The sequence below is a fragment of the Giraffa tippelskirchi genome, chromosome 11 (assembly GCF_054371585.1).
Source record: "Giraffa tippelskirchi isolate mGirTip1 chromosome 11, T2T-mGirTip1v1.2.pri, whole genome shotgun sequence".
NCBI classification, from domain to species: domain Eukaryota; kingdom Metazoa; phylum Chordata; class Mammalia; order Artiodactyla; family Giraffidae; genus Giraffa; species Giraffa tippelskirchi.
The window spans coordinates 120,533,197-120,559,314 of record NC_137285.1 but is presented as its reverse complement, the minus strand read 5'-3'; the positions used below and the strand labels follow the sequence as shown (position 1 = coordinate 120,559,314).

The following is a 26,118-nucleotide window of genomic DNA, read 5'->3' as shown; positions in this document are numbered from 1 at the left end:
TCATGGACCTAACATTGCAGGTTCCTAAGCAATATTCTTCTTTACAGCATCAGACTTTACTTTTACCACCAGACACACTCACACTTTGGCTCAGCCTCTTCATTCCTTCTGGAGCTATTTCTCCGTTCTTCTCCAGTAGCATATTGGGCACCTACCAACCAGAGGAGTTCATCTTTCAGTGTCATATCTTTTTGTCTTTTCACACTGTGCATGGGGTTTTCAAGGCAAGAATGCTGAAGTGTTTTGCCATTCCGTTCTCCAGTGGACCACGTTTTGTCAGAACTCTCCAAAAGGACCCATCAAAGGCTTCATTGCTGGCAACTCAACAGTGTCTCCTTGTGGCTATTAATCAAAATAGCAACACTGGAGTTATTCCTCTTAATGTCTGCTTGGTGTTTGAAAGGAGATTGACAACTTTGAAATCAAAATTTCTGGGATCTCCAACAGTAGGGGAAGGATAGTGGATAGCTTAAAGAAGAAAATACTGTACTTCATGATCATAAGGCACATGGGAATTTTAATGTTTAATTTAAAAAATAAAAGATATATATGACAATTTATACTCTGATTTCCTTTTCTCCATTGACATTGAAAAGTCAATATAAAATCAATGACATGAGTCAAGTATTCATAAAGATAGAATATATCTCAGTATTTTATAAGATGTTACATTAGCAATATTTGACTAGAGACTATACACAATTGTAACATTTATTCATTTTTCAACTAAAAAATTAGTTATCAAGTGCCATATGTGTGATTCACAAAATAGTGGTTAGTACAGACAGTTACCAAGAAATAAGCTACTTTAAGAAAGATTATGTTCAAAACAGCCCATGAATTATCATTATTTCCAACCTTGCCAGTTAGGCAATTAAGCAAAATGATACATTCCTAATGATCATTTAATTAACAGTGGCCGGAATCAAGACTGGTTTAGGCACATCTGCTACATAAATCTTCTTTTCCTATTACATTTTTGAAGAGTGAGTTGCATTGTTAGACTTCGACTGGATAGTTTTGTAGTTTTCTGGACTTTTTCATGGTCCATATTATAAATAGCAAAGGCAGACCACTGTACAACCCGACATATAGTGACTTGCTCAGTGTAAGTAAAGTTGATTTCTCCATCAAAGATATCATAGTAACTTGACACACTTAACAATAAAAGTTTACTTCTCATCCACATACCATTCCAATACCCGTGGGCTTTGTTTCACATCAGCATTTAGAGACCCATGCTTCTTTGATTAGTTGACCCCTTCATGTTCTAATCCCTTACAGACTGCCACTGGTGCTTCTGAATCTGTCAGGCAAATAAAGGGGGAGAATGAGCAGTATTTTGCAAGATATTTTACGGATTCAATTTAAGAGAAATTTACACCATTTTTTCTGTCATTCCCTTGGCCAGAATCTTTACATAAATCTAGCTGGAGAGGCTGGTGACTAAATATTTATTTCTTAAGAGAAATGAGGTCAAACTAGTCAATCCTAAAGGAAATCAACCCTGAATATTTATTGGAAGGACCGATGCTGAAGTTCCAACACTTTGGCCACCTGTTTCGAAGAGCAGACTCATTGGAAAAGAGTGCGCAACTGGGAAACTTGAGGGTGAGAGGAGAAGGGGGCAGCAGAGCGTGAGATGGTTGGACGGCATCACTGGCTCGATGGACAGGGATTTGAGTGGACTCTGGGAGATGGTGGAGGACAAGAAAGCCTGGTGTGCTGCAGTCCATGGGGGCTCAAAGAGTTAGATGTGACTTAGTGACTGAATAACAATAAGAAAAATGATATGAGAGACCCTCACATGTAAAACATATATAACCTCTTCCCAAATGAGACTACCGGAACCCTCACCTAGGCACTGTATTCTCAGAGAGTCCAGGGTCTCCAGGGGTGTGTGGTCATCTCCATCAAGTCCTGATGTAGTTCCTCTTGGATGAATCATCTGCCTCCTCCTACCATACATCTAATAGTGGAGCATAAACCAAAAAGATTCCCAGTTGAACTACATTTAGCAGGAATACATTTAGCAGGAACTTGTCAGTGGTAATTCTGAAATACTTTGGGGGCAGGCACTGCAATAATTTTATCTCCTAACAGTTGGGTAAGTTCCCTTGACTAGACACTTTATATGATTCTGGGAAAATCTCTCCTGGCTGTTGCTTTCCGTGTTCTTTTTCTGCATCTGTGGAGTTGTGTCTTCTTCAATGTTCCCCACTGCCTTATATGAAGCAGGCACTGGAAAATGTGACTTCTTTTGCAGATATTGCACCTGGAGACTGTTTTGTGTCTGTCAAATATTAAAATCAATGATTGTTTCAATTTTTAATCAAAAACTTTTTAAAAGCCTTAATCAGGTTCCTTTAGCAATGAATCCCCTTAAAAACTTAACAAGATTTTTCTTAGGTAAACTTTCTTTCCTTTTTTATGTATTTTTGCTTTCCCCGGGCAACTGCTTTTCTACATAATGGTGTCTATCTAAGGCTATCAGACTTGAGAGGACAGCGATTCACATAATCTAGTCTTTTCTCAGGGTCATTTTCTATGAGTCTTTGCTACTCAAAGACATTCTAAATCTTTCTCTTAATCTTTGACTAGGAAAATTCTTCAAGACTTTATATTTACAAACTTTATCTATTGTGATTAATTTCTTCTTGGAAACCAGCTAACTTTCTGTTAAGCTCTCTTATTACTCGTAACAACTTATTAAATTAAATCAACAATTGCAAACACACCACACTATTTTGAATTCTTTCAACCTTTCCCCTAGAATTACCAACTTCTGTGTGTGTGTCTGTGTGTGTGTCTGTGTGTGTGTGTGTGTGTGTGGTATGTTCAGTCAGGCATGTCACTCAGGCATGATCAACTCTTTGGACCCCATGGATTGTGGCCCGACAGGCTTCTCTGTCTATGGGATTTTCCAGGCAAGAATACTGGAGTGAGTTGACAGTTCTTCTCCAAGAGACCTTCCCAACCCAGGGATCGAATCCACGTCTTTTGCATCTCCTGTATCGACCAGCAGATTCTTTACCACTGCACCATAACTTGCCAGCTGTCAAAACAAACAATTGCAATTTACCAGTGAATTAACACAGTGAAATTGCATACTTTTTAATGACAGTGAAATCAGTGTATGTAAAAGGTGAAAGTTCTCTTCATTCCAGCCATTCAGGGTCCTAGCCTTGTTCACTGTGTGGTTCCACTATTTTCTATGGGTTCGTGTCTTCCAGTGAATTATCTGCAATGAGTCAGAGGAGGAGGAAGAGAGAGAATGCAGAGGACATTAAGGAGGTTGTAAAAGCCATTCCTGGAAGAAGTGCATGCCATTCCCTTGGCCAGACTTAGTCATAAAGCCTCACACAACTGCAAGTATGAGCTTCCCAGTTTGCTCAGTGGGTAAAGAATCTGCCTATAATGCAGGAGACACAGGACCCAAGGGTTTGATCCCTGGGTCGGTGGAGAGCATGGCAACCCACTCCAGTATTCTTGCCTGGAGTATCCCATGGACAAAGGAGCCTGGTGGGTTGCAAAGAGGGTTGCAAAGAGTCTTATGCAACTGAGCACATGTGCAACTGCAAGTATGCCTGGAAAATGTAAATTTACTTGTATTTAGAAGGAAAAAGAACTCTGCTTGGAAAAATTAGCCTTGTCTCTGTCATTTATATACACTGATTGCCAAGCTAAAATACAACCACGACATGAGAATGGTGAGAAGTGGTAGGAGAACCTCCAAATGTGTCTATGGCTCTTCTGGTCTCTCTGAGGCACTGTCTGTCCTACAGCCTGATCTACTTCTTGTTTACTTTTTCCAGATGCTTCATTAAATATTCCCCATGTTTATTTTAGACAAAAGAGAGAGAAGCAGAGGGACACATTTAGATGCCTTCCATGTTTTCCCATCATCCCCCTCACCTGTGGTAGGAAGGAAGAGGAGGCATTGAGTGGAGTATGGGTAAACTGAATGTCAGAGACAGAAGTTCAACAGATGCGGGACAGGGATTTGAATTCCTCCCCAGACCCAGCCCCCAGCCCAGAACCATCTAAATATTCTCTGGAGACCTGCTTTGCCATTTTGCCGGGGTGACATCAGTAGTTCAACATTTAATTCAAACAAATGAGGATTCTCTTTGAGTTTACGTAGTTTGTTGCCTGTCAGAAGACACTGTTGTTGGGATATAACTGGGAAGGGAACTAGAGAAGTTAATATCTAAGGAAGACAGACCTTGATGGATTTCCTCAACAAAATCACCGAATTTGCATTTACTTGGATGTTTATAATAGAATTAAGAACTGTGTTCTATTTGAGAAATAGGCTGAGAGTTTCCCAAGACCTGTGCTCACTCCTATAAAAGTAAATATTGATTTGTCTGTAGATTGAGCCAAAAGGTGGGAGAACGTTGTACTTGTGGGTCTGAGTATCTTGCTTCCTCACGGCCGAGGTGAGAGCAGGCTGCCTGACTTTAGGTACTCTGCTGACTTAAGAGATGTCTGAGGAGTTCTGTACATTTATCCAGGCAACTAATATCAGTGAGAAGATATTTCTGAGATTTTTCTTCCTGTTGTGGGCTAATACTGCCTTGCTTAGTGTCATCACTTCATATTCCTTTTGCACCAATTTTCTTTTCTTAGAGAAAGGGATTGCTTAGTTCAGCAAATAATACACATGTTATAATGATCACCATGGCTGATTCTTCGTACATTGCACTGAGGGACAGATTGGTCAATATGCCATATACTCTTGAGAAAGATCTTCCTGACATTCACTTTCAGTGTAAAAAAACCTGGATTTTAAGTGTGGAAGCCAAGTTTAATATTTCAGCTAGGCTATTGCCAACCACACAAAATAAGCAATTAATTTAAACTCCCCATATTTCTGTCTCATTGTCTAAAACACTGAAAACAGTAATTATTTTACTTTTTTCACTCAATTATATACGCATGTAAAAACATTAATTCACTATCTTTGTGTTTTTTTCCTTCTTATAACTTGTTTTCCTTCCCCTCCCTCCTTGTTTTTTTCTTCTCTTCTTTCGTTATCTTCCATAGCTCCTTTCCTCTCTATTTCACCTACTTTCTCCTTTATTCTCTCCTTCTTTGTTTCATAAGAATCTCAGGTAAATTATTCTGCTCTTGACTGTGACCCCAAGACTATCTTGGTTTTTTCATACTCTCTTCCTCCAAAGTGGGTCACCATTAAAACATACTTTCAAGATCAATCAATTACTTTGGGTAATCTAGTAAGTATTTTGAACTCAGGTAGATAAAGCACAGGTAACCAGCTTAATTATCTATCTAGCTAAATCCAGAAGGAGAGAAAATAATTGCATGAATAAAGGTAACAAAATTTTAGAGTGCAAACACTTGCTACTTAGTGTCATTTTCTCATGTTGCACACTGAAGGTTATTTCACACCATTATATGAGGAAATGAGTCCTTCCTTCCTGTAAAGAACATTTCTGACTTCCTGGCCCCCACAGTTGCCCACAATCCAAGCTCCTTGGAGGCCCCTGCTCCTTTGATCACTAGGGATGTCACTCTGTCATCTCCCTCTGAGAGTAATTTATTCAGTTCCTTCCCCACTGGTGCAACCATAGAAATTTTTCCCAAGAAGATTCTCATCACTCAGTTCTTAACGCTTCTTTTCTTGGGGCAGTTTTTCTTTGTTCAGATTCCCCAAGAGCTTTTGGTCTCTCTCACTTTGTTCACAGTGCTGAATTAAGTCTTTTACAATATACTCTCCTGGGAAATAGACCATAGGGCCTCGGGGTCCAGGCACCAACCGTTGAAAGTAATGGGGATGGAAGGGGCACAGAAGAGCCAGAGGCCATAAAATCAGCCTCTAGAGCCTTTGAAGAGGTCAGGTCAGGTGTTTTTTCCAACAACCAGAAATAGAGGCAGTGCAAACTTTAGAAGCTGGTAAGTCCTAAGTTGAGGCCAGGAAAATTGTGAGGAAGGAGACAATGAAGAAAGGAGGTGAGTCCAGGAGCCTGGAGTGAAAAGGAGATGGAATATTTCAATAGGGCCTGATATAGATGTCGACTCTGCAAACACATTTAGATCCTGTGGCCATACAAAGTTTATTGACTCCAAACAACTGTAGACTCAAAGCCCCCATCTATATCACGACTAGAAGACCAAGGTGGTGTGACTGGCTGGGTCAGGACCTTCCTTTCTTCTCTTGTCTAAACCCATCTGTGAGCCAAGATGATCACTTTGCTTCTAGGCAATCATAGCTGTTATCATTTGGGTTATTTAAGACTTGTCCGTCCTTTACAGACTCTCAATATTTCATGGTCAGGGATCATGTCTTGTTCTTTAGCACTTGGAATAAGGAACCACTATGACCACTCCTTTGTAAATATCAGTCTGTGAGCATAACTAATGGAATTAATGGAGTTAATGAAATTGGAGTATTGAAGATCGAAGCAATGCCCCAGATGGCCAACAAGTCCTCATTTCTCATATTAAGAGGCTTGAGTTTCATTGAGGAGAATATTTATATAGAGAAAAAATGGTCCCAGCTATTGAGGAATTTAAAAGGATTCTAAGATTGGATTAAAAGCTAAACTATATCAGCGTTATATGAGATCCGAAAAGGACATTTCTTCCCTGTGTCTGTTAAAGACTTTTGATGATGTTCTTGACATCTCCAGTTTCTCTGTGTCTTCAGTCTTCCTTACACTAAATCTAAGTGTCCTTCTCACCCCTCAAATATTAATATATCCTTCCTTCTCCAGCTACCTGCCCGTGTTCAGATATTGATCACTTTTCCTTTGGACTCTTCAGGATTCTCTAAAAGTCTGGTGTGTGACTTTCCTTTGTCCCATCTGTAGCACAGAACTTCCCTGTGTCAAATTCTCTGTTGATTCCTTAGGATGTACCTGACAATGCCTACTGGCAGGTGGAATGTGAATGGCTGCATATGCTCCTGCACACATTTAAACCTTGTCTCCTGATACTCTGCTCTCCCACCTCCTATCCCCAAAGACCTTAGGATCTACCAGCCCCTAATACTTCATCATTAATCATTACTGAACAGCCACCTAGGCAGACCTTTCTTCTCTTGCCATTGCCTACAAGAGTAACCCTCCCCTCTCCCCAGATGAATAAAACCACTTTATGTGTCCTTCTCAGATGATCTAAGCTTGTTATGTCCCTGGGCTAATAGGATCTCAGGAAGTGATCCTTTCTGTCCCCACAACAACAGCAAAGCTAAGTATCATTTATCTGTTTCACATATGAGAAAATTAGATGCCAAAGAGTTTAAATAGCCTTCGGGGTCATATAATGAGTATAAGAGCCAGAGTTGGAACTCAAATTTTCAACAACAGAACATTCGTTCATTCACCTGTACTTTTGTCTCTTTCCCACTGCTTGTAAGATCATTTTTACTATAACCACAATTATAACATGTGTTATTCATGTTTATAAGGCAAGTTTTCTCTATTAGTTAATCTCCTTGAAAATGATCATTTTTACTTAATCCATGTTATAGTTATACATCTGTATGCCAAACAGGATCAGGTCTGAAAAGTCACTGATTATCTTCTTGACTTTTCAAATAGTTTGAGTCACTCTGAGGATCTAGAACTTTATCATTGAGAAGGAGAAGGCTTTTTAGAAGAGATAGGTATGTTTTCTATCCTCCTTATTTCTCTGATTCATACTGAGAATAATTTCTCTAATCGCAAATGGAAATACAGAACTGAGCTAATAGATAGCTGTGCCTACCCCAAATTTGACCCCTGAGCCCCTGAATCTTTGGTTTCCTAAAGCCCTACACTGAGTAGAAAGTTGTGTGTGTTTATTGCATAATCTGCATTTGGAAAGTCTATGATATTCAAAGTGAAAGTCTTTGGATCAAGAAAAACCCTTCATTTCCTTCTCTGGCAGCCAGCATCTGACACCTTCTCACACACACTTCACTCTCCTGGAGGAGGCTGGTCAGATGGAATACATGAAAAGAACCAGTAACCCCAAATCTACTGATTGTATGTCTCCTGGGCTCCTTCTCTCATCCTTCCATGGCTCCCTGGCTCTCTCCTGGTCTTCGGCTGCTGTAGTCATTGTTATCACTCTTCTTAGTGTCCGTCAGTCTGCTCTTTGTTTAGCAGTGAGGGGGTTAAGACAGAACCCAACACACACACACATACAAAAAAAAATCCCAACTAGAATCACAGCAGGTAAATTTTCAGAACACAGATTCCATATGCTGAAATAATTGGATCCTGGTCACAAGGATTCATGGATAATTTTGCTTACCAGTTAAGTAAGCCCTATTTGAGTTTATGCTACAAACTCACTCACTAACTATTGAAAACTTCTATTTCACCTTTGGTAACCTCCTGGCGTACCTTGTGACTGACTGTCTCTGTCACTAGAATAGGAAATTCACTGTTTTTTCTAAAGGACTCAAATCTAATAAAGCACTCTTGAAATTTCACAAAGAGAAGCAATAGCAGTTAATTGAGTAAGAGAATGATAAACATTATACTTTGAAGTGAAATCCTCTTCGGAGCTGGAAGAAATTGTTGTCCTTGGATGGTGCAAAGGGCTGCTCCACCTCTAAGCCAATATTTCCTGAATACTGAAAATAAAGAATCCTGAAGTCAGTCCCTGTCCAATTGTATGGGGCAGAGGGCTCTGCTTCTCTAGAATCAGCTGAACAGAGCTCTCTTCCTTATAAACTCTGAGGGAAGGAAAAGCTGAGTTAAGTCATTGGGCTTAATGAGGCTAAATCTTGTACAGGGGCTGAAAACACAGGCTCTAGAATCAGATTCCCTGGTTTTCAGTTTGGCTTTGCCACGTGTGTGTGTGTGTGTGTGTGTGTGTGTGTGTTAGTCACTCAGTCATGTCCGACTCTATGACACCATGAACTGCAGCCCACCAGACTCCTCTGTTCATGGAGTTCTCCAGGCAAGAATGCTGGAGTGGGTTGCCATTCTTTTCTCCAGGGATTTAACCCAGGTCTCCTGCATTTCAGGCAGATTCTTTACCATCTGAGCCACCAGGGAATGTGGCTCATGTTCTAGCTTTCCAATTTTGATCAAAGTACTCAGCCTCTCTTTCCTTGTTCCCTTCGTTATCTATGAAAATAACAGTATTAGTTACTTTCGCATGTTTTTAAAAGAGGAAGTGATATAATGAATATAAAGCATTTAGCATGATGCCACATGCATGGCAAGTCTTTAGTTAAATGTCAGCAATGATTAACAATGATGATGATGACTTGAACACATCACTGAGGCAGTTTCAGAGCTCTAGTGAAAACCCGAGTTTTACTACAATTATAACATACACTTCCCATGGTGATATTTTCTGTTCTACATTTTAAGGACTCTGGATTTTCAATGTGATCAGGATATGCTGCATGGCATCACACAGCAACTACACCGCTGCTCCAGTCTCTGAATTCCTCCTCATCTGCTTCCCTAACTACCAGGGCTGGCAACACTGGCTGTCCCTGCCCCTCAGTCTCCTCTTCCTTCTGGCCATGGGGGCCAACACCACCCTCCTGATCACCATCCGGCTGGAGGCCTCTCTGCACGAGCCCATGTATTACCTGCTCAGCCTCCTCTCCCTGCTGGACATGGTGCTCTGCCTCACCGTCATCCCCAAGGTCCTGGCCATCTTCTGGTTTAACCTCAGGTCTATCGGGTTTTTTTCCTGCTTCCTCCAGATGTTCATCATGAACAGTTTCTTGACCATGGAGTCTTGCACATTCATGGTCATGGCCTATGACCGCTATGTGGCCATCTGCAAGCCTCTGCACTACCCATCTATCATCACTAACCAATTTGTGGCCAGAGCCACCATCTTTGTAGTGGCCCGGAATGTCCTTGCTTCACTCCCAGTTCCAATTCTTTCTTCCAGACTCAGATACTGTGCAGAGAACATCATCAAGAACTGCATCTGCACTAACCTCTCTGTGTCCAAACTCTCCTGTGATGACATCACCTTCAGTCGGCTCTACCAGTTTGTGGCAGGCTGGACCCTACTGGGCTCTGATCTCATCCTTATCATTCTCTCCTACTATTTTATCCTGAAAGCTGTGCTAAGGATTAAGGATGAGGGAGCTGCCACCAAGGCCCTGAACACCTGTGGTTCCCACTTCATCCTCATCCTCTTCTTCAGCACAGTCCTGCTGGTCCTGGTCATCACTAACCTGGCCAGGGAGAGGATTCCCCCAGATGTCCCCATCCTGCTTAACATCCTGCACCACCTCATCCCCCCAGCTCTGAATCCCATTGTTTATGGTGTGAGAACCAAGGAGATCAAGCAGGGAACGCAGAAACTGCTCAGGAGGTTATAAGAGGTAAAATGCGAGAGGCCTAACCTTGGGAACAGAAATTGCTAACAGGAAATAATTTCATTGGAATGACTGATGTTGAAGCTGAAACTCCAATACTTTGGCCACCTGATGCAAAGAGCTGACTCATTTGAAAAGATCCTGATGCTGGGAAAGATTGAAGGCAGGAGGAGAAGGGGATGACAGAGGATGATATGGTTGGATGGCATCACCAACTCAATGGACATGAGTTTGAGCAAGCTCCGGGAATTGGTGATGGAAAGGGAAGCCTGGCGTGCTGCAGTCCATGGAGTTGCAAAGAGTTGGACACGACTGAGTGACTGAAGTGAGGTCTTGATTAAACAACTTTGGTTGCGTTGTTAAATTTCTATCAGATCATTTTGGAATTTGAAATCTAAAAGAGTTAATCAGTTCACCAAGAAAGCTAAAAAGATAAATGGAAACTTTGATGCCAGAAGACTTTTCATAAGTTACGTACTATTTATACTAAAAAAAAAAAAATTCCATTGAGGCAACATAAAGGGTTCTGTGCAAATTTCTAAAAGAAAATAACTGTAAAGATAACCTCATATCCTAAGCAAGTAATGTCTTATATAATATTGTCTTACATCTGGCCTCTGACTTTCCTTGAGTTCTCTCTAGTTATCTACATACCACAGTAACCGTAGAGGTAAATTTTAGACCCAATGAGATCCCAGTAACATCAGGTATGTCCAGCATGCAAGCTAACATAGTTAGCTTCTGGCACAGAAATTAAAATGATGGCCACCAGAATAAATCAGGATATGCCTATGGTAGTGAACAGACCCAAGTGATAATCAAAAGAACTGGAAAGATCTTGTCAAAATTCTTTCCACCACAATTTGAAAAATGTTTCACAAGGCTTTAATCCCCCTGACACCTCATTTCAGCCATTGGGACTCATGGCGTCCCAACCATGAGTCTATCACACTTCCCCGGTTAGAGGGTACTCCTAGGCAGAGTCCCAGGAGTTTGCAACAGAACTGCATGGATGTTTGTTTTAGTTGGAGTAAAAATGCTTTACAATGTTGTTAGTTTCTGATGTAGAACAAAGTGAATCAGCTATATGTATACATATGCTGCTACTGCTGCTAAGGCGCTTCAGTCATGTCCGACTCTGTGCGACCCCATAGACAGCAAACCACCAGGCTCCCCTGTCCCTGGGGTTCTCCAGGCAAGAACACTGAAGTGGGGTTGTCATTTCCTTCTCCAATGCATGAAAGTGAAAAGTGAAAGTGAAGACGTTCAGTCATGTCCAACTCTTAGCGACCCCATGGACCGCAGCCTACCAGGATCCTCCGTCCATGGGATTGTCCAGGCAAGAGTACTGGAGTGGGTTGTCATTGCCTTCTCCAATGTATACATATATTCTCTCCCTTTTAAGTCTCCATCCCAGCCCTCATCCAGCCCTTCTAGGTCATCAGAGAGCAGGGAGCTGAGCTCCCTGTACTATACAACAGTTTCCCACTAGCTATGTATCATGAGAAGAGTACCCTTGTGTGGGTGTTAAAGTGCAGGAGCAGCAAGGACAGGGCACTGACAGCTTCTGCTACAGCCACTCCTGTACTGTCAGATGGTCTCATTCTCTGTGTTCATTAGTGCTGACCTTCGCTAGTTCTTCAAGACAGTGGCCTGTCACAATTTTTCTAAAGAAGGATTCAAGACAGGGAGATATATTACTGCCGCTGCAGCTAGTCCCTTCATTCTTCACCTCCTCCTTCACCATTCATTCTAGATTCTGCTCACACTCAATCAGTGTTTTTAGAAGTCACTACATCTAGCTGTCGCGTTGTTCCTCACCTCCTTTTCCCTGATACAAGCTCCTTGGTGGCCGTTAATATGAACCATTATATTCACATGTTTTTTGCCAAATCCCATGGGAGTATTCATATGCTTCTTCCCCAAAACCTCTTTGCCTCTGATTGTCAAGTCTTGCTAATTCTCTCTGTACATCAAGTTGATGACCACATACACTGCTTAGAGCTCTGCCTCTATCTTTGTAGTTCATTCATGACTTAAGGCTGTAATGTGACAACATTTTAGCTTGCACGACATAGTAATATCACTCATTCATTACTAGGCCTAAGCTCTGACCTCTCCCTTTTATTTAATCATAGGGAACCTCCTTGAGGCCATTGACATGAAGAGAAGGAAAGACAGTCATTTAAATGAGGTAGGCAAAATGAGGTCTGGGACAACCGACTATATAATCTATGCCCCCGTGGTTGCTCTAACCAGTGGTCCCCAACCAGTTTTGTGGAAGATAATTTTTTCCACAGACTGAAGGTGAGGATGGTTTCAGGAAGATTCAAGTGCATTAAATTTGTTGTGCATTTTATTTCTATTATTATTACGTCAGCTCCACCTCATATCATCAGGTGTTAGATCCCGAAGTTTGGAAACCCCTGACCTAGGCAATTCCCAAAATACAATCCTGTTGGAACGGGCTACTGCTATGCATATACAACTTTGTTACTTCTTGCTTCATACAATCCAAGCTGTGTTTTGAATGATAGCTAGTTTTCTGCTGCATTCTTTGCTGTAGACTCTATGGGTTTCCTCTGGGACTCTAATATTATGTAAGAGACTCTACCCAGCTATTTTTTTACTTACCGTTAACACCAGGAGCACTTTTGTATCCCCCAAATCATATATTTTGAGGCTGCTTGAACCTCAGCTTAAACTTACTGTAGAGTTCTTTCCTGCTCTTCAGCCCAACCAAAACTATGAACCTTCAGTCTCACCTAGTAAATAGATCACAAATCAAATCAGAATCTTTAAGAGTGTTATGAGCTGTCTCCAAAATCCAGAGAGGTTGCTTTCTTAATGGTAGGAGGTCAAGGTGAAATAGTTTGTCCTTTGACACAGGAGTGATGTCTGAGTACGTTTCTAACCATTGGAAATGTAAAAATGTCCTTAATGTGGCAAGCTCCTGAATCCTCCGGATCCTTTATCTTTCACCATTGTCGTGTTCATATGTTGTATCAGAGAATTCAGGGAACTTGACAATTTCTGCTTAGCCACTCAGGTTAATATGATTGATCCATGTACTGGATCAGTGTGATATGAAGTGTCAAAATGGTCACGATTCTTTCAGGCTACATTGTGACAATAAACAAAAAAGTCACCGTAGCCTTGCAAACATTCTTATATATGCACTGCCTACCCCAGTTGAACAAAAACTGCTTTGGATATGTTTCAGTGATAGAAATTAACTAAAAGAAAACATCAGCAAGATCAATATCTGCATAGCAAATGCTAGAGATATTTTATTAAAAATTCCTTTTTAGGGATTTCCCTGGAAGTCCAGAGGCTGACTTCGCACTCCCAATGCAAGGGGCCTGGGTTCAACCCCTGGTCGGAGATATAGATCCCATATGCCGCAACTGAAAATTTGCACTTCACAACGAAAAGACCCCGCAGGCTACAATGCAGATGGAAGGTCCCAGATGCCACAACTAACACCTGGCACAGACAAATAAATAAGTAAATAAATAAAAATTTTTAAAAGTCCTCTTCATTAAAGATGTCACATCTGGCACAACAGTTGTCACCAGGGCTGTTACATCTTGGTGAGATTTACTTTGGGCCATCTTTATCTGCCAGAGGCCATGGTTTATTCAGGGACTGTGCTGGTGAACTAAATAGGGACAAGTCTGTGGGCTACTGCCTTGCATTCCTTGGTCTTTGTGCCCTTCCACCAGGGATGCAGTACTTATTATGATTAATGACATTGATCATGATGAAAGAAGCTCTAGTTTCAAGGGCAATACAGGATGTGCTAAGTTATTGCCGTGGACAACTGGGACCCAGTCCCAGCTGGGGGCTCATGAGAGATTGATTACAAACTCTTTCAGATTATTCAGTTGAGGGTAAGAAAGCTGGAGTATCCAACATCCATCAGTCATTGTTTGAGGATTTTTCTTGTAGGGATTGACCACCCTGCTCTTCCTGTTTGCACTGGGCTCAGGCTAAGATGCTCTTGAGACCAGAAAATGTAGTCCATCAAAGATTCACAGGTAATTTTGAGAGAAAGCTATTGGTCTATGAGAGGGGTGAACATCAAACAGCAGTGTCTTCCACTTCAATCAAACAAAGCTAGTCCCTGCCATGCCTCTTTTCTGATGTGCAGCCTCACCTCAAGTTGAAAGTGAAAATGAAAGTGAAAATGTTAGTCACTCAGTAGTGTCCAACTCTTTTGCGACCCCATGGACTATAGCCCACCAGGCTTCTGTGCCTATGAAATTCTCCAGGCATGAATACTAGAGTAGGGTAGCCATTCCCTTCTCCAGGGGATCTTCCTGGCCCAGGGGTTGAACCCAGGTCTCCCACATTGCAGACAGATTCTTTATCATCTGAGCCACCAAGGAAGCCCCTAACTCAGGTTACTTACACAAAATTTTTAAATGCCTGGCACCGAATTGCTGGATCTCTGTGACAAAGTTTTCGCAAGTCTGGGTTACAAAGCTGAGAATGACAGAGTACTAGTATATGGGATGCAAAATATATTTTTCATTCTAAGATTTCTAATCATCCATCTCCATTTTGGACGTTAAAATGTCCAGTTCTAAAAAAAATAATGGTGATAGTGTGTTATAATATTTTAATGTGCAACTTGCAAATTGCCTTTCTTCATTTGTGTGCATTTTTAAATTTTTATTTTCAGTACATTAACTTTACTCATAAAAATATGCATTTTTATCAAGTTTATTAAAGTATTATTTATATGTAATGAAATACATATTCATTTTCACTTCATTCATTCATTTTCACTTTCCATACAATGAGTTTTACAAAATGTGTATCATCTTAACAACCATAAAAATCAAGAAAAAGTCTATTTTTATCACTGAAAAATGTTGCCTCATGCCCATTTGCAGTTGATATCTTACTTAAGCAAGTATTGGTTTGCTTTAAAGTATGCATTGCTGCTGCTGCTGCTGCTGCTGCTGCTGCGTCACTTCAGTCGTGGCCGACTCTGTGCAACCCCATAGACGGCAGCCCACCAGGCTCCGCCGTCCCTGGGATTCTCCAGGCAAGAATACTGGAGTGGGTTGCCATTTCCTTCTCCAGTGCATAAACTGGAAAAGTGAAAGTGAAGTCGTTCAGTCATGTCCGACTCTTAGCGACCTCATGGACTGTAGCCTACCAGGCTCCTCCATCCATGGGATTTTCCAGGCAAGAGTACTGGAGTGGGGTGCCATTGCCTTCTCCGAAAGTATGCATTAGCTTCTCATATTGTAGAATTTCATATGAAAGGAATTATGCAGTATGTATTTTGTGTTTAGAAGAAATAATTCCAATTCTACATAGATTTTTCCAGAAAAAACGAAGGAGAGGAGATACTGTTCAACATATACTATGAGAACACATTTACCTTTATGCCAAAAGCAGACAAATACATTATATAAAAAAATAATAGATATCCTTTAAAGACATAGGTCCAAAACTTTAAACAAAATTTTAGAAAATTAAATTGAACAATATACAAAATTTAGATACGTCCAACTAGATAAGATCCAGTTTGGTTAATTCCAGGAATACAGAGTTGATTTAACATTCAAACATCAATTAATGTATTTCACTATATTAACAAACAAAAGCTCCTATAATCACCTTAGTACATACAGAAAAACTTCTAACAAAATGCAGCCTACCTCTTACCTCAGACCCTTAGTATGCTAATGATGTCAGAGAAGTTTTTAAATCACAGAATGCAATACAAAACCTATGAACATTTTGGAGTTATCTTGATGCCTAGCACTTGGAACAAGAGAGGATCAGCCTTAGAGGAAACCAGATGAAAGAGCTAAACTTTATGGCAATCTTTACTTCGCCCATGCAGTCACTTGAGCTTGTGGTGCCATCTCTGAAGCTGTTGAGAGGGAAGAAAGCTGCAGAATGTTTGTCATGGCTGTGCTATATGTAAGCACAGAGCAGGCCCTCTGTAGTTCCAACTGAGGTCTGTATAATCTTACTTAATAGTAGACCCTGAAAACAGCAGTGCTGGGGCAGTAATGGGTGATTAACTAAGAGGCCTGTTTGCCTCAGTTGTAGAAAACAAGAAATATTAATGCCCAGAAGGCAAGGAAGCATTTCTCTGACATCACAAAGCTCATCTGGAGGATTCGCAGCCTGGAACTTGCTCTTTATCCCTGACTCCCTCTACCCCTAGGTGCACTTTACTAAACAAAATAAGCATTTATTTGGTAAGTAAAAGCATTGATGCCCTCAGAGACTTAATGGAAGACATTGGAAATATAAATTCAGGAAATTCAGTTATAATAAAGAATTAACTAAAAGACAAAATAGTTGATATGAGGCATCCAGTAGATGAGTTGAAGAGCTGACAGCTGAATTAATGAACTGTCTGTAACAAAAAAAATTTCCCAGTCATGGTATATAATGGTCAGAAGATGCAGAAAGAAGGAAGAGGGAATGATTAAAAGACTTTGTGCAAAGGGGCCAAAATGTTAATTTGGTCTAATAAAAAATCACATAAGGAAATAAATGAATGGAAGGGAAGCACCTGAATAAAAATGAAGAATTGCTCATCTATTTTTAAAATGTAAGACTGAAAGGTGTCGTATAGAGACAAATTAGATCCTAAAAAAGAAAGCTCCTAGATATACTATGGTGATTGTAAGGCAAGCGCAGAGAAAAAGAGAGCAAGCCAGACATTCAAGCAGAGAAAGATTTATCATAGGAAGAAAGAAAGAAAGTGACTGGCTTTAGAGTAAAACCAGTGCTCTTTTCACAGCCAACCCTTCTTATACCCTATCAGTAAGAAATCATGTCCCAGAGGGAGGGGGCCTCAGTTTACTTTTGGTCTGCAGCTGGGGCCTTGTGGTCACGTAGTTGAAGGGGTCTCATGGTTCGGGTGGTCACGTAGTCTTGAAAAGCTGGCACCAGCAGGGAAAAATAGGATTTCACCTTAGGGAAAAACAGGATGCCCAGCACGGCAATGTAGCCACTGTGACTTCATCTCTTGTTTGTCAGGTCACCACAATAGGCCATATTTTAATTATATGCTATGAGGCCCTTGTGAACCCTAACAGCGATATCGGAGAAAAAGAATAAACTCTTAAGGATGCATGTGATTAGATGGATTCCTAAACAAGCTCAGAGATTCTGTTATTTGTTGGCATTTGGGAGAGTTGACATTAAAAATAAAAGGACAGAGAAACATAAGTAAATCAAAGTAGCAATTTTAGTAATAAAGAAAGAAAATCACAAAGCAGAAAAATTAACATTACCTGTGAAAGTTTTAAAGATGACCACAAATTGTTTTATACTTCTCCATGAAGTTGTTTACTGTCCCTCCTTGTGAATCTGGGTTGGCTTTAGTGATTCACTCGTAATCAACAGAATGTGGCAGAAGTGATGCTGATTATAGAATATGTGTAGAGAGTAAAAATCTAAAAATCCCTCAAATTTTTTGGATAGAATTCTAATAGGAACTCACTTTGATATATAATAGTATGACTTACAAAGCATTAGTAGTAAAAATATTGTGTCACTGCTTTTAAGTAAAGTCAGATACACCAGTGATGGAACAGAAACAGAGACGTGTATGTATTAGAACCTGGTATGTAATAAAGCTGAGGAGAAGGGGACAACAGAGGATGAGATGGTTGGATGGCATCACCGACTCAATGGACATGGATTTGGGTAGACTCCGGCAGCTGGTGATGGACAGGGAGGCCTGGCGTGCTGCTGTTCATGGGGTCGCAAAGAGTCAGACACGACTGAGCGACTGAACTGAACTTAAATCAGTGGAAACAGGATCAATGTGTCCCTATGTGGATAATAATAAAGGTAGAGTCATATTTAACACTATTAACAAGAGTGGTATTCAAAAATACTTAGTAACTAGTAAAGCACTTCCACCAATAAAACAGAAGATACTCAGGCCTTGCTCTAAAGCTAGGCACTGGTAGACCCTGAACTTCAGGCATTAACCCACTACTTGATGGATCATGGGGAGGCCTAGATACCACAAAAGGGGCCATGGTTGAGGTGAGTGTGTTCAGTGGCTCACAGTAGAGAACAGTTATAAAAATAACAAGCAGTATTATTTGTATTTTCACACCTCATATGACTATAGCACTGTATACTAAATAACACTTCTAACTCTTGACAATATAAACCACAAGTAGATGTCAATATATCAGCAAGAAACATAAGACACCATGTTTAAATTAAACATTAAGACAAACCAAAAAATTAAACAAAACTTTGTGATTTTATGGACTGTTCTGGAAATACAACCCCCAAAGAAAATCTATTAATAGAAAAATAGCTTGACTTGATCAAATTTAAAGATTTTCATTAAGTAATGGACAGCATGCACTAAAATTGACAGCTGTATGACAGACCAGAGAGGATATTAACAACATCTAGTCAACAGGGGCTTTAATATATAATTAAATTTTAAATATGCAAGGAAAACAGCAATTAATAGACAAAGAAGGCAAAGGATGTGAATATGAAATTCACAATATAAAACCCACAAATGGATAAATAGTATATAAAGAAAGCTCAATTATCAGAAGAAAATAAACTTAAAATAAAGAGATACTATTTTACATCCATTGAGTTTTCAAAAAAAGTATCAAATGGTATAAAGAATGTGAAAAATAAAAAAACCTCAGGAATTTCTTCTGGGATTTTGTAAATATTTTGGACAGAAATTTGGTAATTCCTAGTCAGATTAGCTCCTCTGTCCATGGAATTCTCCAGGCAAGAATACTGGAGTGGGTAGCCATTTCTTTTTCTAGGGGAATCTTCATGACCCAGGGATCAAACCTGAGTCTCCTGCATTGCAAGAAGATTTTTTACTGTTTGAGCCACCAGAGAAACCTGATATTTATATTTAAATATGTTTATATTTTTATAACTGAAAAAATCATATATATACAGTTACTAAGTCCATAAAGAGAGATATAAAATGATATTGACAGCAGCAGTAATTAATTTATGGTAACAATTAATTATAGGTCACTTGGGTGCTGGCTACTTACATGAAAAGGGGCAAATGCACATAACAGAAATTGAACAGCAGTTTAAAATAATGAAATCACATATATGAGCATGGATATATTTTTAATATTTAGGGTTGATGGAAAATTAAGTAGCATCAGTCTTACAACCCAATGACCTTTATATAAATTCAACATCCAAACTATCCTCCCATAAATGAGCAAACAACTAAATAAGCATACTAGTGATTAATTAGAAAGACGTTTTAAGTGCACTTGAGTTTTTACTTTTCTGAAAGCGAGACAGCAAGGAGGAATGTTGAAGCATGTAGAAGAAAAATCAAAATAAAGCAAAGGGCCTTAGAGAAACTGATAATGTCTGTCCCCATAACTTGAGATATATGATTAATGCCTATAAAGTTCAAAATGAGAATAAAAAATAAACAACAAATTATGTTTCCTAAAAATCAGTTGTAATCAAATCCCATTTAAAAATCCTTTATATAGCAAAAATTAATGTAGAATTTTCTTTCTGAAAAACACATTGCATTTTCTCAATAATATTTTGTTTAGTTTTCTCTTACATTTTTATTATTACAATGTCATGATAAATTCATGATAAGATAACATTGATCTGTTCAATAGCATGATTCAGGATGTACCTAGGATGATTCAGGATGTATCTATCTAACAGCAGGTACAGGAAATCCAAGAGAACTTCTGAGTGAAGTTACTGGATCTAGAAAGTACCAAGTGTGCATGTACAAATTAGCATGAACATGTAGGGATGTATGTAGGACACTCAAACCCAGGAAATGAACTAACTGCCTACAGAGCACCCAGTGTATGTACGACTACATCATTAGAAGTACTTTCTTTTGAAAAGAAAGAAGATAATTTCTTCTCCCAACTGCCTGCCTTCCTATTCTAGAATGGCTTTTTGTTCCAAAGGGAGAAACAATGGAGAAGTTCCCAAAGGGAAGAGTCCCTTAGGCTCCAGAGGTATAACTACCCCAGGTACTTCAGGAACTATCCAAGGCTCCAGTATCCGTAGAGCCAGACCCCATCTTCACATCTTTGGCAAGTGAGTCTGGGTGAAGGGTGCCTGAGAGGCAGCTGTACCAAGATTAACCAGAAGACAGGAAAGACCTATATCTTCATTGGATATCTGTGTTCCCCACTATTCCTGAGTCAGTACTGCTGAAATAGTCAGAAAACCAGGTGGTAGATACTGCCTCCTGTCTCAGGTGAGTAAGCACAGGTGAGATTCTCTGCTCTGGGACCTCCTTCTCTCCTTTGTCCTTCTCTTCTTTGGTGGCATCTCTTGGTGGCAATAGAGATGCAGAGAAGCTGGAGTTTGCCCATAGGAGATTAATAAATAGTGGAAGAGTTGGAAAGAGCCCATTTGTAAAAATTGGATATTTACAACTATAAATATGGACATTTAGGTGCCCTAAGGCAAACCTTCTACCCACAAATGCTCCAGTCATGGAGTAGGAATTTAACCTAGTCTATATAAGTTCACAGATTGAGGACAGAGACCACAACTAGAGGTCAGTGGGGATCTGAAAATAGTTCCTCAGTTTTCAAATCAGATTGATTTTCAGATTAAAGAATTTCAAAAAGCTATGGCTGCCAAAATGAGAAAATGATGCTCAAAGATCAGTGAGGTATCTGGCACTGGATACCCTCAATATTGTCTATAATTTTGGACAGATGCCTTATAGGTATATCTGAGTTTTGTGCAGTTTTGTTGTTTAGTCAGTAAGTTGTGTCTGACTTTTCATGACCTGATGAGCTGTAGCCTGCCAGGCTCCTCTCTCCATAGGATTTCCCAGGCAAGGATACTGGAGTGGGTTGCCATTTCCTTCTCCAGGGGATTTTCCTGACCCAGGGATCCAGCCCATTTCTCCTGCACTGGCAGGTGGATTCTTTACCACTGAGCCACCAGGAAAGCCCTTTGTGGAGTTAGGTGATCCCTAACAACCTTTTCAATTCATGAAACAGGGCTTCCGTAGTGCTATGTCGTGGCTTAATCTGCAGCTTGGGAAAAAGCCTGGGTGTATATGTCTCCACTTTAGTCTTGAACCGTCAACTTTCCTGGCTTTTTCCTACTCCTGGCTAGAACCAGTAACCATTAGCCCCAGGTCCTCAGCCCTAGAGCAGTAATTGGCAAGTTTTGATTACAAGCAAAGACGGAAAAGGAGAGGGTGAGAAACTGATGCTTCTTTACTTCTAAAGTGGAACAGGTTGTTCAGTGCTTTTTGAATGACATGGGTTGAAGAACATGTAGGAACAAACTTTCCAGAAAAAAAGAGGAGAAAAGAATGGTCAATTAGTAGGAAAAGAGACAAAATAATCTTTTTGCGTTGTTCTCAGAAATGTCATCTTATTACTAGAAATAATTATTCCAAAGCTCTTTAGGAGATGAAAATCATGCTTCTTCCTCTAGGTTTCCCCATGGATATTCTTGTCTGAATTGCTAATTATTCCAGACTCTCTGAAGGTCATTTCAAGAGTTTCCCTGCTTTTATTCAGGGAATTATGAATTCTTTCAGGAATTATTTTAAAATCCTCAGATACGAAAAGTATCCTGGAGATGGTGAGATGTGGGGGTATAACTTGTAAGATGGAAAAGGGAAGCAGAATGGAGATGAAAGGACTCTAGAAGGTGGACTTCAACACCCTCACACTATTGTAATCAGAAGAATCAGCTTTTCATCTTTAATGACAGGCATTGCTCCCATATAGCTATGAGATTTTTCTCACTCTCCTTTTAAAGTTGTTTCTTCCAAAGGTTAGGAATCCTACTAATATGAAAATCTGACAAAGAGAAAAAAAAGCAATTCTTTTCAGGATCTGTACCTATCAAATGAAAATGAATTTTTAGGCAAAAGGCAGATTAACTAACTTGATTTTCAGTGTATAGTTTTAAAATTACCTAATTGAAGAAAAACAAGTATAAGTGAATTGTCAGATTGGGGTAGCTGAGAAGTTAAAGCCGTTTTCTTTTGTCCTTAGTTTGTGCCAGGATCTGCTGCTTATTTGGCTGTACTGCTATAGTTCAATCATATGTATGGTGGTCTATGTAGTCCATAAAAGCAAAAAAGAGGAAGAAATTAGGAGTACAAATTTGGAGATTAACCTTTCACAAAGTAGTTTTCTAAGTTATTTTCTCCTTCTTTTAGCTTCTATAAAGATTTAAAAGTTCTAATAAATATTGAATAAATCCAGCATATATAGACAAATCATATCACTCCAGTTCTAGTTTTTTAACATAAAAGGAATATACCAGTAGTATGGCACAAAGGATATACAAATAAATTTCCTTGGCTCTGGAAAATCTGCTAGGATGCAACACTTTCACTTAAGCAACTTATTCTACAATATCTTCATGCACCTTGAATCAGTAGCTAAATTTTATCCTAATTTTACAGATCACTGAAAGAAAGCTGTAGAAATATATGACAAAATATGACAGCACACCAAAATGGCAGCATCTCCACTGAGATTTCAGACTTCCTCCTGAGCTGTTTTGTCAGGTCCCCCAGCTGGCAGCACTGGCTGTCCCTGCCCCTCAGTCTCCTCTTCCTCCTGGCCATGGGGGCCAACGCCACCCTCCTGATCACCATCCGGCTGGAGGCCTCTCTGCACGAGCCCATGTACTACCTGCTCAGCCTCCTCTCCCTGCTGGACATGGTGCTCTGCCTCACTGTCATCCCCAAGGTCCTGGCCATCTTCTGGTTTAACCTCAGATCCATCAGCTTCTTTACCTGTTTCCTTCAGATGTACATCATGAATTGCTTCCTTGCCATGGAGTCCTGTACATTCATGGTCATGGCCTATGACCGCTATGTGGCCATCTGCCATCCTCTGAGGTACTCATCCATCATCACAGACCAATTTGTTGCAAAGGCAACCATCTTTATTTTAGCCAGAAATGTCTTTTTCACAGTGCCCATCCCCATCCTCTCTGTACAACTCCATTATTGTGGGAGAAATGTCATTGAGAACTGCATCTGTGCCAACCTGTCTGTGTCCAGGCTCTCCTGTGATGATGTCACCATCAATCGTGTCTACCAGTTTGCTGGAGGCTGGACTCTGCTGGGATCTGACCTCATCCTCATCTTCCTCTCCTACACCCTCATACTAAGGGCTGTGCTGAGACTCAAGTCAGAAGGAGCTGTGGCCAAGGCCCTGAGCACATGTGGCTCCCACTTCATCCTGATCCTCTTCTTCAGCACCATCCTCCTGGTCTTTGTCCTCACTCACGTGGCAAAGAAGAAGGTGTCCCCTGATGTGCCAGTCTTGCTCAATGTCCTCCACCATGTCATCCCTGCAGCCCTCAACCCCATTGTCTATGGGGTGCGAACCCAGGAAATCAAGCAAGGAATCCAGAGGTTATTGAAGAAAGGTTGGTAATTAAGACAACTTGGATCTCTGCATTCCTAAAGTAGGATGATTTTGAATCAATAATGGGTGAGTGGACTGACGTTCATAAGTTTTACTCTCAAACTGGATGAACTGTCTATGTTGCCTATGAACTCCCTTTAATAATGCTGAAGTTTCATTTAGAATTTCTCTTTCTCTCACTCCTCAATCAGGAATTTTCTTGGCCCTTTCTCCTTTTTCCCACACCTATTATCCTATTTTGTATAAAATACTATGCTTCCTTAGGGCAGGCTCTAAAGTGAGAGATTTACTTTCCTGAATAGCCAACTGTTAATATGACGTAAAATTTATAATGTTAAGTATACAACTGTGGGACTTCCCTGGTGGCTCAGACAGTAAAGCATGTGCTTACAATGCGGGAGACCAGGTTTCAATCCCTGGGTGGGGAAGATCCCCTGGAGAAGGAAGTGGCACCCCACTCCAGTACTCTTGCCTGGAAAATCCCATCGACGGAGGAGCCTGGTAGGCTACAGTCCATGGGGTTGCAAAGAGTCGGACACGACTGAGTGACTTCACTTTCACTTTTCTTTCATACAACTGTGGATATTTGGTGACTTGTGTTATAATGTGTAATGTCTTATTATTTCCACAGTAAGGAACATACTGGAGAATAAAAATAAGAGTTGACATTTCAGTCCTGAATGGTGGAGAGTTACTACTGGTCTTTAATTGGGTCTTTTTCTCTCATCCTTCAACCGCATGATTGTCTTTTTTTGTCACTGCTTCCGTTTCTGGTTCCTGCTCTGCTCTTGTCTGGGCCTTTGTCTCTATCTTCTCTTCTAGAAAGCAAGGTGATTTCTGGCAATGTACTTTGCAAAAAGGCAGGGTGGTCTCCTGAATTGCTCATGTGTTATCAATGAGTTTTATTAGATTTAAGAGACTTCTAAATTCTCGTTACCACCTATCATTTGAATCCAGAGTGTCACCGTTTCTGGTATGCAAATAGAGCTCTGCTAATGAGTTAAAGAATTGCAAGCATTATAAATACAATCTAGTAATAATTCTGAAATATAAAACACACTAGATGAACTTTGTTTTCTTTTCATCGGACAGTTTCTAAGCACACCTTGTATCTCTGGGAAATCTGTTAGCTATTAAAGTACAAAGATATTAAAACATTATTGCTGTTTTCATTGGCTCAAAGTTTTGTTTGGAGGAATACAAATATTAATTCCAGGAATACACACTTCTCAAATGAAATATCTCCCCCAAATTTCGTTTTCCCAAAGATTTTAGCATAACAGAAATCCTATCTAGTCTAAAATGTGCATAATTGGATGCCAATGGGAAGGTCTTATGAATACAGATATAATATTTCTCTAAATTAAATTTAAGCCACTAAATCTTAGAAAATATTAAAGTCTTCAAGTTTTAACAATATTATATTTATATACTAACTTAAAACTTTGTGGAAGATCTGTATTAGGGTAACAGTGTTTGTATATCAAACCCAGATCTCTCCAGTAGAAAAAACTTGAATGTAGAAAAATTTTTTCAATGAGCTACATTGTCAGATTTGGAGCACATACTTTCCCAGGACTAAGGAAATTTTACATAACTTTGTCTCCCAGAAGAGACCAGTACTATGTTCACATTTTAAAAATATATGTCTGAAAGCTTTATGTTGTTTTGTTTATATACATTTATACGTTTGTGGCCCATATCAAAGCAGTATTGACAGACTCATTTGATAAACAAGGTAAACAGATTTAGCAATGGCTTTATTTCCCTAAAATGGGTGATACAAAGGAAGATGTCTTCTAGAATATTTCTCTCCATTTGAACCACATATTTAATTTTGGGGTTTTGGTAGCCAAATCAAAAATTAAAAAGTTAATTATAATAGTGCATTTTATTTACTCCAATATAATCTAAACATTATCATTATAGTACATAATGAATATAAAACAATTTAATAGTGAAATAGTGTACATTCTTTTTTATGTGCTACATCTTTGAAATCCCTGGTGGCTCAACAGTAAAGAATCTGCCTGCAATACAAGGAACACAGGAAACCCAGGTTCAATCCCTGGGTCAGAAAGATTCCCTGGAGGAGGAAATGGCAACCTGCTCCAATATTCTTTCCTGGGAAATGACCTGGACAGAGGAGTCTGGCATGCTATAGTCCATGGGGGCACAAAAAACTTGAATACAACTTTGTGACTAAACAACAACAACAACTTTGAAATCCAGTGTGTATTTTATATTTAAAGCATTTTTCAGTTGGAACTATCTACATTACAAGTGCTCAATAGTCACATGTGACTTGTGGCTACTATATTAACTAACGCAGCACTAGACTTGAAATGGGGAGGAGACCAAATGAATTGGGGATGAATGCATCTTTTTTGG

General features: G+C 39.8%; 3 protein-coding genes across 5 annotated transcripts in view; 2 read left to right on the top strand and 1 right to left on the bottom strand.

Annotated features, from left to right (window-relative positions):
• The window catches only part of LOC145526129 (olfactory receptor 52E8), an 87,971-nt gene that overhangs the window by 21,099 nt on the left and 40,754 nt on the right, over positions 1 to 26,118 (bottom strand). Inside the window, exons 1-3 of one of the 3 annotated variants that reach the window (XM_081541053.1) lie at positions 8,498 to 8,590; positions 1,858 to 1,969; positions 1,192 to 1,306 (exon numbers count right to left, since the gene is read on the bottom strand). The gene's annotated coding sequence lies outside the window, so the exon portion shown is untranslated. Of the gene's footprint in view, positions 1 to 1,191; positions 1,307 to 1,857; positions 1,970 to 8,497; positions 8,591 to 17,907; positions 18,132 to 26,118 lie in introns of those variants that run through there. The other 2 variants (XM_081541051.1, XR_014068706.1) reach the window with 2 other exon arrangements.
• Positions 9,374 to 10,315, top strand: LOC145526128 (olfactory receptor 56A4). Its single transcript, XM_081541050.1, has one exon. It carries the CDS (start codon positions 9,374 to 9,376, stop codon positions 10,313 to 10,315), a length of 942 nt encoding a protein of 313 aa, XP_081397176.1.
• Positions 19,906 to 24,520, top strand: LOC145526125 (olfactory receptor 56A3). The gene has a single exon (XM_081541047.1). It carries the CDS (start codon positions 22,789 to 22,791, stop codon positions 23,734 to 23,736), a length of 948 nt encoding a protein of 315 aa, XP_081397173.1. The 5' UTR covers positions 19,906 to 22,788; the 3' UTR covers positions 23,737 to 24,520.